A 15,353-nucleotide genomic window follows, 5' to 3' on the forward strand; every position below is an offset into this window, starting at 1 on the left:
AATCCAATGAATAGAGCTAGAGATGGGGTTAATTTGCGCTTAAGCGCCCGCTGGCTAGCAATGGAAAATTATTTTTTTGCGAATCCCCCCTGTCCCTTCGCCTCTAGCGCTGCCAGCTCTGACCCTTCCATCCAGAGAAACACCGCTGCCGCCCCTGATCCGCTCCGCCAACAGGAGCTCGGGGACGGACTCCACGTGGTGGCCGCAGGTGAGGATGAGCGATGGGACGACGGTGGTAGCGAGTGCGGAGGCGACGGCGATACGGCGGAGGTGGACGTTGACGTGACGATGCCAGCGGAGCCAGATCTTGGTAGGCGTGAACATGCGTTCGCCACGGCACATGTTGCCAAAGGCTCCCTAGCCGGCACGGTGGGTACAGCCGCCGGGAACACGGGAGATACGGGACACCGCACGGCCGTTCCCCAGGACTCTGTGGAGGTCTGGTGGCCAGCGCGTCGAGACACCGCGTAGAGCTGGCAGCTGTTGCAGGACTGGAGCTTGTGGATGAAGCGGACGATGTCGGGACGGATCGACGCGCGAAGGACGTCTGGCAGCGCGGTGCCGGCAGACTCCATGGCCATTTCGCCCTCCAGGGCCTTGACTACACCAGAGGACGCGCGGCGGCAGCCATTTGCGGCGGCGGCGAGGGGTAGCGGCGCGCAGGCTGCGGCGGCGGGGTGGAAAAGGGGCAGCGGCGGATCAGGGGCGGTGGCGGCGGCGTTTCTCTGGATAGAAGGGTTAGGAGCTGGCAGTGCTAGAGGCGAAGGGGTAGGGGGATTTGGAAAAAAAACAATTTTCCATTGTTGTTCGATAGGCGCTTAAGTGTAAATTAATCCCATCTCTAACTTATCTATTGAATTAGCATCACGTAGTTTCTTTTACGTTCCCTGTAAAACCAAGGAGGGGACACAGCTTCGCAGCTTTCGGTCCGCCCCCTCCCGCCTCCCGCTCCCCACGTTTTTTTCCGTGCGACCGTCCCGTCCACCCGATCGGCATCGCGCCCCCTCCGCCCTCCGTTTCTTTCCTCCTCCCGTTTTCCCTCTCTTCCCTCGGATCCACTCCGTCCCCGTTCTTTTCCTCTCAAACTGCCGCCACCCCGTCGCCGCCTTCCCATGCTCGACGCGGCGCCGTTCCCCGTCCTCCCATCGCGTGCGCTAGCTTCTCTCATCCGCCCGCCCTCGCCTCATCTCCGGCCTCTGATCCAAACGGACCCGCCTTCCATCCGCCAACGGCTAGCTTGTACCGCCGCTCCACCATCAACACAGGGGCCAAGGGATGGCCTGCTGCCGCTCCCATCGGCGCACGGGCTGAGATGGGGCGCCGCCTCTCCTCCATTGGGCAGGGACGCGGCTCGGCCATACGGAGCAAGGCGGCGTGACCGGCCGGCGAGGGAGGACATGGCGGCGCCTGTACAGGTTCTTCCACCTTTATCTCCCTTAACTTCCTTCCAGCTCCACCGAGGACCACTCCGCCGTCTTCCCCGAGCAGATGTACGCCGCGAAAACCTGCCACCACCGGCCGCGGGGCCACCGACCCGTCGTCATACACTCATACTCCGATGAACAATGCCCCCATAAATCATGCCGGATCGGCCTCCTCCATCCCCTCCTTTCCTCCTTGCACGTGCAGCGGCACCCTTCCTTCCCTTGGTCCCTTTCTCGTACGAGAGCCACCTCCCCGATCTCATCTCATACTCGCCATCCTGGTCGCGTCGGGCCTGACGGCGGCGGCGGCGGGCACTAGGAGTCGGTGAGCGGGATGGGCGCGGCTGTTCGCGCGTGGCAAGGAGCTCAATGAGGCGGCAGCAGCCGGCGGCCGTGGCAGGGTCTCCGCTGCTGGTCTTCTTCCCAGGTGCGTTCTTTCACTCTTTTCATGCCTCTATTTGTTAGGCTTTTTGATCTGAGTACATAATGTTCAAGATTGAGACTGGATTCGCGGTATTGGTTAGCCCTTTTAATCCGCATGCATATTTAATTGTTTATTGAAAACCTTGCTGATTGGTGCGTAAATGTGTTTTGCGCTGGTATAGTGACCTTGTGTCTGCAAATTCATCTGCATAATAGTTTTCACATGGCATGCGACAAGAGAAAATGATCTGATTCAGGGGAGGACTATGATCCGTGAGTGTCTTGTTTCTCTGTCCAGATATTGTTGCATAATGAACTAGAGTAGCACTAGGCTTGAAGGTCCTGAGGATGTTTTGGTGTAACTGGACAGATGCCTAATGTTTCTTTCCAGATGTTTTGATTGTCCTGTTTCAATGTTTGCTCACTAAATTTCTCCATCAAAGTGTGTTTTCAAATGTCTGTATTTCCTCAGGTAGCCTTGATTTTCTAACCTACTCCTGTTTTTAACTCTAATGCAAGTATATCCTTTTCTTTTGTCTTTCAGACATACTACGAATTGCTCATCTATCCATTCAAGAAACGCTAGTAGCATGTGATTGGTGATTCACTGCCTAGGTAGAAGGTGGTATTGCAATGGTTGATACTACCCTTTGAGCCTCCAAAGATGCAGTTTGTCACCAAAGTATGGTATGCAAGTTAACTCCTCTTTGTTATTATTGATGGCTTTTTATTTCTATTCTCGTTACAAAATGTTTCTACGTATATGTGTTGCTATGTTTTCTCTGATCATGAAGAACTAGCACTGACAGTTAGCTTAGATCCATTTCTTCAGCTTTTTGATTGAGTGATTATCATCATCCCATTTTGTTACATGTCTCCCTTTGTGTTCCTAAGTTCTTATGCCCTCTCTTAGTCTTTTTTTTTAAGTACAACTCTGACTTCTCCAATCTATCTTGAAGGCATCCTAACATCAGCAGCCAAAATGCAGCAATTTGCTTGGACATTCTGATAGATCAGTGGAGCCCAGCCCTTACTTTAAAGACAGCGCTTCTTTCCCTTCAAGCTCTGCTTTCTTCTTCTGCACCTGATGATTCTCAGGATGCTGTTGTTGCACAACAGGTCTGAACTGGTTGTTTCCTATTATAGTTCTATTTTTAGTGCAGCTATATATTTGACTTCACCATTTAAGCTATAGTTGGCTGAGAGTTAAATTGACATAGCCTGCCATTGGTGAATTCCCATGAAATGAGTCAGAATGTCTGTTTATCCATAAATATGTTTATGTACTTCTGCATAATTGCCTCGTTATGCCCTTGGTTGAATAGCGTCATACAGTTTTGTAGCAAACTAAGCATGACATTCAACGTGAACTTTGTAGCTTTCACCACATGATTGGAAAGTTGCTTCATTATATGTTTGTCATAGAGCCATGGTAATGAGGCCTTGATGTACTCAGTACTTAACTATGTTTCTATTTCATTAATTATATGTTCGTTATGCTTATTTTGTTCCCTTGGGAATTATGTCTGAATTTTAGTCCCAATATTTCAGTTTAATAGGACAGTTTCAGAAGTCTGTCTAAGGAATGCATGTCTAAAGAATGCATCATGCACTGTCACAAGTAAAATAACAATAATATTTTTTCCTGCAATGGCAAATAATTCATGCCAGTATGCCAGCCATCTTACAGTACTTAAACTCTCAATTCTTAGGTTTCTACAACAGAATAGGAGGAAAAAACAGCAGCTACAGGATGGAAGCCATATGAGGCATTCTCGGGGTTCCTGTTGTCTTGTGGTTGCCATTGATTTGTACTTATGGTGACGAAGGAATACGCATTGTGGTGGGTTGCCTTCACTGAATGTGAATTACAATGTCTTTTTATGTGTAAGGTTGTGAATGTCTTACAAAGTAGGAAGCCGATCAATAATCAAGCATTGTTCCTTTGCCCTGGTATTATGGTTTCAGCTGTCATTTCACCTAATGTTATGAGGTGTTTGTGCTGGGTGTGGATTTCTTGTGACTGAGTGATATCCTTCCAGTAATTGTTATTCATCCGGTATCTCCTACCGACAGATTATGGGACTCATGAATATGATGCATTGTTATCCGGTTATCCCAATGAAAGTTTGCTTAAAGATAAATGTGGGTTAATCTGAGTGCTAAATCAATTAGACTTTCTTAAGCATTAATGCCATTGTTCAGCGGTTTCCTCGAGCTCGCTCTCCCATTGGAATTTTGCTAATGATCGTGGGTTAAGCTGGTGCTTGGTGACTCCAATGTTATTACTGATGAGCAGAGGAAGATGATGTGGTCGTTGAGTTTGTTGTCTTGGTGAAATCATGTGATGTGGTCATTAGCATGTTGTATATCCAAATTGTCGGTTGGAGTAATCACAATCTGATAATATTTTGTATGTAGGGGTGGTAATGGATCATCTAACTAATATTAGTTCAAAAGCAAATGGTATTTTAGCCCGGTCCTTCAAATTTTTATACTAAATTATTAGGTGCTTTACCATCCCTAATTACACGTGCAATTGCACATGAATCTTAATTTTGTTTCATTCTATGCTTGGTACCTAATAGCATGCCCAACGACACTTCATGTTATGTGATGAAATTCTACATTTATTTTACACGTATGGATAATTTATTTCGCCCGTAGCAACATACGGGCACGATCCTAGTCCGCTTAAAACAATCATAGAATTTGTTATTCATCTTATCTCATTTCCACGTGGCAAGTAGCATTTTTTTATGGGAAATGCCTTATTCATCTTTATGCGGAAAAACATCAAACTTCCATGGTTAAAAGTAAGCACGAGGCGCCTCGATGCTTTTGGTTCTCCCAGGATACGTGTGTATCCATTATCCGAGCAAAATAAATGCTAGAACCGAACATGTTATAAATGGATCCGATGCTGTAAAAATGGATAGAACATAGCTTAGCCTCTCCCATGCTGTAAAAATGGATCCGATAGTCTCACTGGGCTGAGGCCTACAAGCAGAGAGACGTTCCAGATCCAAAACAAAAATAAGGAAGGATTCGGGCTTCTTTGGACCCGGCCCGGTCCAACCCACCACGCTCTTCACTGTGCTGGGCGCGCACGCACTAGAAGAAGCGGAGGCGCCCCTCTCTCAAAAAAAAAAAAAAAAAAAACAAGAAGAAGAAGCGGAGCCGCCTATGTGTGGGCCCGCGCTCCCACTCGTGCGCGAGCAAACGAAAGCGAGACCGAGACGCCACCTTTCCTCCTCCTTGCCTGGCTGCCTCGTTGCCTCCGCCACCGCCGCCCGGAGCCCGCAGCCGTCGACCTCCCGGGTCCCCGGCCGTCGATTCCTCCGCTACCAACTCGCGGTACGACCCGGGCGCCCCGTGTCCCTCTGTTCCCCTCTCTGTTTTTGGTCCGTGCAGCCGTGTTGCTTTCATTCGAGCTCGGCCGGCAGATGTTGCTCTGCTTTGAGCTAGCTACTGCCACCGACTCCACGGTGGTTCGGGATTTATGTGAATCTGAAAGCCGTAGGGACTCTGCTAGATGATTGGTTTTTAGATCAAAGAAGAAGGAAGGGGGGGGGGGGGGGGGTAAAGATTCCTTGTTCAGGTGTTGGTGCTATATATAATTTTATTTGATTAATCAATTTGTGGAAGGATAGAGATTTAAGTGTTTTTCCATTCCCCTTTCGGGCCTAAAATTCTGTTGATTCGTGGCGACTGTCGCGTATAGCATCGTGTGACTTGTGCGATTGACTTGACCGATTGTGTCTCATCCAACGAAAATACGGAAATGGTTTTAAGAGGGGTTTAAGAGCAGGGGAACTAAGCTGTATGGTTCTGTGGCTGTGGGTTTATGACAGGTTCTGCAGCCATAGGCTAGAATTGCAAAAGCACGGTACTGCATATACCTCGTGCTGACTGCTGAGAAATTTCTGTGTCCAGTGATTTCATTTTAATGAAATGGTTCTTTAGCATCTCCACTATCCAAGGTGTTACAGAATTGCGTCTGGGAACTTTTTTATTATGCTATTATTTTAGTCATTCTCGTCAAAGATGTACAACAAAAGCTGAATTCTGGTCTGTACAAAATGGTTAACTGAATGGGGAAAAAACATAGCTAGAGTTGCTATTCAGCATGCACCTATGGACCATGGTTGGTAGTGGCAGAGGGGTCAACCTTCATCAGCTTCGTTTTTCCTTTTCCTCAGAAAAATAAAACAAGTTACATACACTCAGGCATATGCTTGTGGAGTCTTGTTAGAACAGAGAGGAACATGGCACAAAGTTTTGATAGTCCACATTTCGATTCTTGAGTCCATATCACAATTTAACTTCAGATTTTCTAATTGGTATCACATAAGGTAAGTTTCATTGACTCAAAAGCTTTCCACTTTGTTTATTTTCTAAGTACTAGTATACTGTAAACTGGATGTCATTATTTGGGTGAATGCAGTATTTAGTTCTGCTTATATGAACATACTAAAAAAGATAGTATTCCTGATTGGTTACAATACAACAAAAGCACAATCACGTATGCTGAATTGCCGATACTCGATCTCCAGATTGATCGAATCTGACTAATTGGGAATACCTGCGTGATTTTTTTTTGTCCGAAAAATGTACCTTACTGCATGTCGTAAATTTTTCTAAATTTCCTTGTAGCTTCTATTTCCAAACTCGTTAACTGAAATTTTAGTCTTCTTGTTACATCATTTTTTTATGAGAGGGAAATTCTTGTTAAATGATGTTACATGATCTCACTTGTGGTCCATATCTAAATGTGCTCAAGGCTGAACTTCAAGATGATGGCATCCACACTCTCAACTTCATGCACTCTCAGAGGCAACTTTGGCATTCAAGTCTCGGTTGCTGCAGTGAAGAGCCCTTTATCTGCGAGTTTTCTCAGCCACCCCTCTGTGACCTCTAGCCTGAAAACCTCCAGGAAACTTGGTCTTGCTGCAATGGCTGTCTACAAGGTGAAGCTCGTCTCACCAGAAGGGGACGTGCATGAGTTTGAGGCTCAAGACGATACTTACATCCTGGACTCTGCTGAGTCTGCTGGAGTGGAGCTGCCATACTCATGCCGTGCTGGGGCTTGCTCTACATGCGCTGGCAAAATTGAGGCTGGCATCGTTGATCAGTCAGACGGATCATTCCTTGATGACTCGCAGCAGGCTGAGGGATACCTTCTTACCTGTGTGTCCTACCCGAGGTCTGACTGCGTCATCCATACTCATAAGGAAGGTGAACTGTACTAGCCGGTCCCATTGGGATTGAGATACAGATGCACTCGAAATTGTTAAGGAGCGACATCCAGCTCATGTATCATTTTAGATATCCTATCATGCAGAATGCAGCGATGCTCTAGCCTCTAGGCAGTCAATTAATTAGGTTGAACAAAAAACATGACGCGCAAAGTTAGCTCATTCAACTGCTGAAGTTTTGGATGTCTCCGAATAATAAAATGGAGAAAACAGTGTGACTGAATGTTGCCCATCGTGTTGGTGTTGTGCTATGCATCTTCATGGATTTTTGATCTTGGAAGTTGCAGCAATCTGATTCTGCATAGTTTTATATCTCTATGTATCACTGCAACGTCTGATTTGATTTGGCATTGTAACATGCAGGAACGTTATAGCCTTTTTTTGTTATATCGTTGTAGCTTTTTCTCAGGTCTATTGGAGCTTTTCTAAATTCTGTGGGCATCAAATTAAGGTAAGCAGCCACAAGATGCTAGATCCACAGCTACTAATTAAACCCAGATGGCTGCCAAATTTGAAACATGATCTAGCTACACAGGTGATGTATTTCTCAACACCATGATCATTTGTCTAACCATGTCAGTTCTTTGTACGCATCTTCATGAAGACATTCTTGGACTTGATCCTTTGAGGTGTCTGTTATCCAACTACATCAAATTGCATCCATGAGACTAAACCTTGTACACTTAGCAAACCATATTAGTGACTTGCATTGACTCTGTTATCATTATTCACCAAGATCAAAAATCCAAACTAGGGTCATTTTCCTTACGACATGTAAACACACATATTCGGTATACAAGGAGTAGTGATACCTTTTCGACCTGACACAATAATTCAGAGAGCGAGATATTTGCTCCAACTCATATTTAACAGTGTCCGAAACGTTCACCTCAAACTGATCACCTTTAGCATCGACCATCTCTGTTTTCACCTTCCCTCAATCTCGTGACTTGCTCCGGTGATCGTCGGCGATCGGGTGAGAGGGTCGACCTCTTTCTGCCTGCTGAACTCAGGGGTGCTCGTCGAAGCCCAGTAGCTGCTCGTGGTGCAGCCACTGTCCCCGTCCCTGAGCTGCGATTCAGTGATGACGTAGCTTGGCTTCGCCACCTCCTCAGCCACCTCAGCTTTTCCAGTAAGCATCGCCACGACCCTCGACATTGCCGGTCGCTGGTGCGGTGAGCCCTGTGTGCAGATGAGCGCGACACGGATGACTCTCAGAACTTCCTCAGCATAGAATTCCTCGAGCCTCGGGTCCAGGATTTGCAGTGGTTGATTCCCTTCATACAGGCCCCAGGCCTGCAAATCAACATAGGCATATCAATATTCAGTATGCACTAAGAATGGATTGATCAGTTCTCCTGGATGGAAAGATCGTCGATCAGCTTACCCGCTCTAAGAGATAGACGTTCCTTTCCTCGAGGGAGTTATCGGTGTTCGATCGACCAGAAACAACCTCCAGGACGACAACCCCGAATGCGAAAACGTCAGCTTTTTCAGTCAGCTGGCCTCTCATTGCATACTCAGGAGCCAGATAGCCACTTGAGCAATGGTCAGGGAAGTTAAAAGCTTAAAATTGAGCTTCGGTGTTGGAAGGTACAGTCATAAGAAGAAGAATGGTGAAATGATCTTACAATGTGCCAGCAATTCTTGACGTGCTGACATGGGACTTGTTCTCTTCGTAGAGCTTGGCGAGTCCAAAATCGGAGACCTTGGGGGTGAGATCGGTGTCAAGTAGCACATTGCTGGCCTTGATGTCCCTATGCACGATGCGGATGCTGGACTCCTCATGAAGATAAGTTAGTCCTCTTGCGATGCCTAAGATGATCTCAAAGCGTGTTGTCCAGTCTAGTATCAAGCTACTGTGTCCTGTGGATGCATAAATTAATAAGGCCTTCAAATAAATGACGGCAAAATGCAGACAAGGAAATTATTGAGAGTTGATGAAGCAAGGGACTTTTAATTTGTTACCAGATGAAATAGAGGCAATTTCGAATGTGCTAGGGATGCAGAAGTGTGCTCACCAAAGAGAGCTCGATCTAGGCTTCCATTTTCAAGGTACTCATAAACCAACAGATGCGTGTTACTGTCAATGCAGCATCCATGCAGTTTGACAAGATTCCTGTGTTGGACTGCAGAAATCGTTGCAACCTCTGCCACGAACTGTCTTTTCCCCTGATGAGATGATTGAGAAAGTTGTTTCACAGCTATCACTCTTCCATCAGTTAGCGTACCCTGCCAAACAAAGGCATTACTAAAGTTACATGTATATTTTGACCAGAGCCAACAAGGTCGCCGTAAAGTTAGATGCAGCTAACATATATACCAATAAGATAAATACTAGTCACAATTTCGCAAGATCAGATTAAATGGGGAAACGTTCGCAACCTTATAGACTGGTCCGTATCCGCCTTCTCCAAGAATGTTCTGAGGGCTGAAATTGTCTGTAGCTAACTTGAGTTCAGCATAACTGAAGACATCAGGCTGTCCAATCAGGTCATACAGTTCTGCAGTTTTCAAGGACACATGCATGAGAATATTTCATCTGAGAATTTTTATGTACGAGTTATGCGCTACAAATAGTAAATATATTTGATACCTTGTTGCTGTCGCGCTAGCCTTCTTCTCCTTTTTGTGAACAGAAATATTCCAAATAAGGCTACTAATCCTAAAACTGATGCACCAATCACTATTCCAGCTATTGCGCCAGCTTTGCTTTTCTTTTTCGGTACACCATTTCGTACAGTTGGAGTAAAATCTGGAAAAAGCTAAGGCCTAAGACTTGTGCTTATCTAAGAAAAGCCAATGTAATGTGCTTCTTTACGTTAACCTAACGATTAGGCCAAGCTTACTTGGAGTGACGCTTAATGCTGAGATCATCGGCCCATAGTAACCTTGTTTAGGGATGCAGCAAGTGCCCTTGCCAGCCCAGAAGAGATGGATCTCAAGGAAGTTTTTCGACACAGTTGCTGTGTAACTCTTGCTAACTGCAGCAAAAGATTTTCCACCAGCCGTTTTCCTTATATTGAAGTTCTTTTCTCTAAGAGAACCCTATGCAAATGAAAATATTAGTGCTTTCAGAGAAATAATCAAACAATTTATTAAATTATATCATGCATGCATTCAGTTTGTACAAACCTGAACATATATGTCAAAGACTCTCCTTCCTAGGCTTTGCCAAGTCTGTGTGTCGGGATAAGCAGTTTCTGCAAATTGTAGCACAACAGTGTAATTTCCATTCTCAAGTCCAAGACCATAGTATCTCAGTGACGATGCCGACATCCTTGCTGTTTGGAACAGTTCTGAATCTGCTGTGTTTTGAAACTGTTGGTTGGAGCTATATATTATGTTACTTCCATTTGGGGCCTGGTTGAATTTTCCTACATTGCTGACACCCCATCTTGTTTGACCGCTAACATAATATGATGAAGCCCCAAGGTCTGTAGGATCTAAATCGTACATAGTACTATCTGACCCTACCATAGACCTGTTACCGCCGCAGTCTACCGCGAAGGAATAATCTGCAATTGAGATGTGCATAATTACTATAACCTTTTACCAAGATCCCTGACATCCTGTTACCTGTTAGAGTTGATGCAATGGGAAATAATACATTGTGGAGAACCAAGGAAACAAGGAGTGTCTTGCTGGAGGCAGTTTAGTCCTGAAGGTAGAATACTGTGCACATAATTGAAGTCAAAATCACAAGTTGTTAGAAAGATTTTATTAAAACTCAATGCGGAAGTATAAATAGATGCCTACCTGTCATCGGTGCTATCGAGAACGAAGTTGTTTGCCACCAAATTCCTTGAACAAAACAAAAATTCGAGTATACCCAAGTTTCTTCCCTTATCTAGGAAACATAAATTTCAGAAATGTTTAACTTACAGATGCAAATATCTCTCAGTGGCCCAAGAAGGAAATTTTCCAGTGAGCAGGTTATATGAAAAATCTCTGCAAATAAAATAACGTACATATGGAATAATGAATCTACCATTGAATTTTAGTCAAAATAATTTGTTCTATACAGGAAGATTACTTCTTTGGTGAATTGATTGACATACAAATTTTTTAATGAAGCACTTTTCACATCAGGCAGGCTTCCTGAAAGGCTATTGTTCCCAAGAATCCTGAAAGGGGTGCAGTACAAGATGATCAAACATGGACATTGGCTTAGGTGGTGTCTGTATAGTGGAAATAATCGATCGAGGATGGGATGCCTTACAGGAATTCAAGTTTGTCCAGAGTAAGGATTGATCGAGGAACTTGGCCTGTGATATTATTAAAACTCAAGTCCCTGTGACATTCGACAGCAATGTTACTTGAGTAGACAGTTCATATTAAATTTCAGAAAAAAAAAACCAATAACGTCATAAATTGGCATAATGGCCCATGACTAAAAACTTACAGCAAGATTAAATTTGCAAGCTTAGAAATATTAACTGCTCCAAGATTACCAGATAACTTGCAGTTCCTCAATATCCTGTAAGAAACTTGCCACTTTGTTAATTAACATATAAAACTGTAAGGTTTATGGTTAAAGGTATCACGCACAGGGTACTCAAAGATGTCAGATTACTGATGAAGGCCAATGAAGAGCTTCCATTTACAATATCACCAATAATTCTGGTCATTGTATTTAGAACATCAGTCATCTCGACAAGCTTGACCTTCTAAACTATCACAGGAACAATGCTGCCAGAGTACGAAATACTTACAAGTTAGTCAACCTAGTTAGATTAGACAAACTTGCTGGAATCGGGCCTTCAAAAGAATTTCCATACAGTACCCTACAAGTTCGTGCTTTCAGAAAAGAAGTAATATCATACCAAATCCGTTTGAATATAGAAAATACAAGCTCTATATATCCAGATGTTGTGCAGATCAGTTTAATGACATGGTTATGTGTCCTAATTCAAATGAGAAGAACATATGCAGAAAAGTTCTGCTGGACAGTTTCCAGTTGCCTCCTGAATAGGACAATAAATGATGTGTTAACAATTTAATAACTAATCTTACAGGTCTTCCAAATTAGTCAAACTCCCGAAATAATAAGGTATTTTCCCTGTGAAATCATTATCTGATGCTCGCCTGCAAGCACAAAAAAATATTTAAAATTCAACGTCTGGAAGCACAATGAACATAACAACTGTAGCTCCGTTGTTGACCGTACAGAATCCTCAGCTTCTTAAGCTTTGAGAATGTTGAAGGGAATGGACCGCTAAAGCCACTACTATCAATGTACCTGTTAGGTAAACATTGCAGCAATTACCATGTTTAACAATAGAGGTCTCCTGGTTCAAATTCTAGCTCTACTAGAAGTAGTGTTTGGCAATTAGAAAGGGGGCGTCTTACAATTGCTCAAGTTTGGAAAGGTTGCCCAGTTCTTCAGGAAGCCCACCAGTAAAATTGTCCAAACTGATGCCTCTGAAACAAAAGGAATAGGTCAGGAGAGACAGAATTTATTTGCATGCCATGCTACTAGCATAAAAAGGGGCATGCTTTCTCTGATGAGTCTTTTGATTCAAATATTTGAACCTACGAACTTATGAAGCACCATTTGAAAAGGGAAATTATACAGATGTTCTTAATGTATAAGTTACTTTCTTCATAAGAACTTATGCATATAGTTTGTGCCACATGGTTATATGACTTCGGGCCATCATAAATCTATAGATGCAAATTGAGCAGCTTTTTTTTTTTCTCGAACTATGCAGGAGAGCTGCGTGTCATTTCATTAAGATAGAAAAGAAAGTACATAGAGAGGGGGAGAGCCCCCAGACTAAGTACCAAACACACCCCAACACTCACAAAATACTACACACCCAAAACAAGGAAAGACCTGACCAGAGAGCACCAAGCCTAAGATGGTGCTACAAGCGACCTAGCAAGCAGCTCTTTGGGCTTAGAAGCTCCAGCCAAGCACCACAGGGTGCTTTCATTTGTTATGGCCTGCAGGAGCACCTGGGAGTTAGGGAGAACACCTTCAAACACGCAAGAATTTCTATGTTTCCAAATCTCCCAAGCCACCAAAATGATGAGCGAATTTAAACCCTTTCGCCACTGATTTGGAGCAGCTCTAATGACTTTGCCCCCACCACGCTGAGAAGCTAGAGGAGTTTACCGGCACATCAACTACCAGATTGAGATGTGAGAAGACCAAAGTCCAAATTTGTCTGGTAAAAACACAAGAAATTGAGCAGCTATGCAAGAAGTAATCTCTTACAGCAAGTTGACATTCGTGAGATTCCCAAGTTCCTTTGGAAGTGGTCCAGATAATGGATTAAATCCCAGGCTCCTTTAATTTTTGTATTAAAAAAATAAAAGATGGTTCAGACAAAACACGATATGTATTACAAGAATCTATAACTCGGGTAAGTATAGCTCCTACAAGTGTTGCATTGCAGAAAAGTGCCCAATGAATGATGGAATGGGACCTGTCAAGTAATTTAGATCCAGGTTCCTGAAACAACACCAGAAACATCTAGCAGGATATTAACAGTTCAGAATTTGAAACATGGGGTTTAACTTATGTTTGCTGCAAAATATTAATTTATAGTTTAACAGTTGTTTATTGTCAAGATAGAAGATAAGAGTTAGGGAGCATACAGGTAAGTTAGATAGGTGAGGTTCTGCAGCTCTGAAGGTATCTGACCAACAACGTTCAGGGCGTATACCTTCCTGCTCAATAAACAAGAAGTCAGATAAATGATTCATATGGTACTAGTACAAAACGGTAATAGAGTGTCAGTTCATAAGGAATGGTTGGTGTCGGATTTTTGTTTCCGATTGCCCGTATATTTATCAACACACAAGATCTGAAGGGAAGGGTCGAATTTATTTTTCTTTTAAGCATGGAGAGAGGCACAGAGAGCCAAGGCGCCCCCTGTTGCCTTCATCCCTGCACGGGCCTGTGTTCCTGCAACCTTTCATTTGGAGAAGTCCGCAGAACTTAAGCTAAAGATAAACCATTTCGTGACGACATGGCCTGCTGGTGCCGGCGTCGAGCACCTAGCGTGCAGCTGAAACAAGACTGGGCGTACGCACAGCATGGTGATGTGGCAGACGGAGCTGTTGACGCCGAAGGAGCAGGCGCACGTGATTCCCGGGTTGAAATCGTTGTTGCCGTCGAGCCCGGTGCCGTCGACGGCGGCGCCGCTGCAGGGCTCGCCGCTGATGTTCCACGCCGGCGACGGCATCGCCTTCTGGCCCCATCTCCCCAGGATAGTGTTCAGCGCCGCCGCTGCACGCGCGCGCAAACCCGCGTTAACATGCAAGTAAATTGAGCCAGGCAAGAAAGTAACATGCAAGTAATTGTTAACCATGGTAAAGGAGGTAGCGCATGGCAATTTCGAACCTTCGATCGGATCAGTTCTTGCTGCTTGCTGAGCCTGAACCAGAGGTTTTTCGAAGCATGAGCACACGAGCAGCAGCCACGCCAGCACACCGCTGCTGCTGCTGCTGCTGCTGTAGCGACGCCTCATCTCTCCACACGAACACGATGACACGATGCCGAGGCTGCTACACTCTCTCACCGGTCTCCACAGAAATAATGCCCGGGCTGCTAGCTTGTTAAGTACTCGTCTTCTTACTTTATAGGTGTACTAAGATTTTCTAAAAAAAAAAGCTTAAATGAAAAGCTCAATTTACTCTAAGATAATCTGCTGCGAAGGTTCCTCCGCTGTCATGTCTTAAGATTTAAGAACCCAGGGCTAGCAAAAATTAAGGAGTATACATACGTGTGCATCATTGTGTGATGAGCATGCATGTGTCTGCTGTGTATTGAAAACGATAATCTACTTTCTGACTTAAAACACTCGACAAAATGGATCCATTTTACTAGCTAGGCAAACTCTTTGAAAGAGGTGAGCTTGGTATCGCAGATATTGCACATGTACAAACCGGCAATCGTCTATCGAGTCATTTTTGCAATCCCGCATTCAGCCGCTGGCCTTGTACTTAGCACCTGGGAAAATGTTATGCAGGTACGGTCAAGCTCCATGGCATTATTAAGTCGTTATATTAGCACTTATGCATTTGCTGTTTCAAGTGTGAACACTAGACAGGCCTCATCCTACGCCATGTTGGTTTTCTCTAATATAGGTAGCTGTGGTTTGATTTTTAAAGCTAGATTATGAACAATCTAGGAGCTACGTTTTTTTTCATAAAGTTGTTCTCAATGCAAAGTTTCATATTTATGTTAAATATTTCCAAAAGTGTCACATAAGTAAGAATATTTTAGTTCATAGAT

General features: G+C 44.3%; 2 protein-coding genes and 1 long non-coding RNA gene across 4 annotated transcripts; 2 read left to right on the top strand and 1 right to left on the bottom strand.

The window, feature by feature from the left end:
• The first annotated feature begins 1,044 nt into the window (after positions 1–1,044).
• LOC106804172 lies at positions 1,045–3,991 on the top strand. Its single transcript, XR_001393122.2, has 4 exons — positions 1,045–1,851; positions 2,392–2,534; positions 2,807–2,966; positions 3,560–3,991. It is a non-coding gene; the product is annotated as an uncharacterized LOC106804172 (long non-coding RNA).
• A 1,006-nt stretch (positions 3,992–4,997) lies between these two features.
• LOC101767380 (ferredoxin-3, chloroplastic) lies at positions 4,998–7,417 on the top strand. Its single transcript, XM_004955843.3, has 2 exons — positions 4,998–5,204; positions 6,631–7,417. Exon 2 carries the CDS (start codon positions 6,644–6,646, stop codon positions 7,097–7,099), a length of 456 nt encoding a protein of 151 aa, XP_004955900.1. The 5' UTR covers positions 4,998–5,204; positions 6,631–6,643; the 3' UTR covers positions 7,100–7,417.
• Positions 7,418–7,700: 283 nt separating this feature from the next.
• LOC101767782 (probable LRR receptor-like serine/threonine-protein kinase At1g56130) lies at positions 7,701–14,650 on the bottom strand. 2 transcript variants are annotated; one of them, XM_004955844.3, is made up of 24 exons: positions 14,460–14,650; positions 14,150–14,345; positions 13,712–13,783; positions 13,494–13,565; positions 13,329–13,400; positions 12,458–12,529; positions 12,276–12,347; positions 12,122–12,193; positions 11,821–11,892; positions 11,657–11,728; positions 11,511–11,585; positions 11,328–11,399; positions 11,167–11,232; positions 10,991–11,056; positions 10,865–10,909; positions 10,716–10,780; positions 10,241–10,623; positions 9,955–10,153; positions 9,702–9,860; positions 9,491–9,609; positions 9,127–9,337; positions 8,737–8,971; positions 8,493–8,643; positions 7,701–8,401 (listed from the first exon to the last, which is right to left on the bottom strand). In XM_004955844.3, the coding sequence occupies exons 1-24, from the start codon at positions 14,584–14,586 to the stop codon at positions 8,033–8,035; spliced, it is 3,114 nt and encodes a 1,037-aa protein (XP_004955901.1). In that variant the 5' UTR covers positions 14,587–14,650; the 3' UTR covers positions 7,701–8,032. The 2 variants fall into 2 exon arrangements, with proteins under 2 accessions (XP_004955901.1, XP_022680284.1); XM_022824549.1 differs by having other exon boundaries at positions 13,494–13,586.
• Between the last annotated feature and the right edge of the window lie 703 nt (positions 14,651–15,353).

Source organism: Setaria italica, chromosome II (genome assembly GCF_000263155.2).
Source record: "Setaria italica strain Yugu1 chromosome II, Setaria_italica_v2.0, whole genome shotgun sequence".
NCBI classification, from domain to species: Eukaryota; Viridiplantae; Streptophyta; class Magnoliopsida; order Poales; family Poaceae; genus Setaria; species Setaria italica.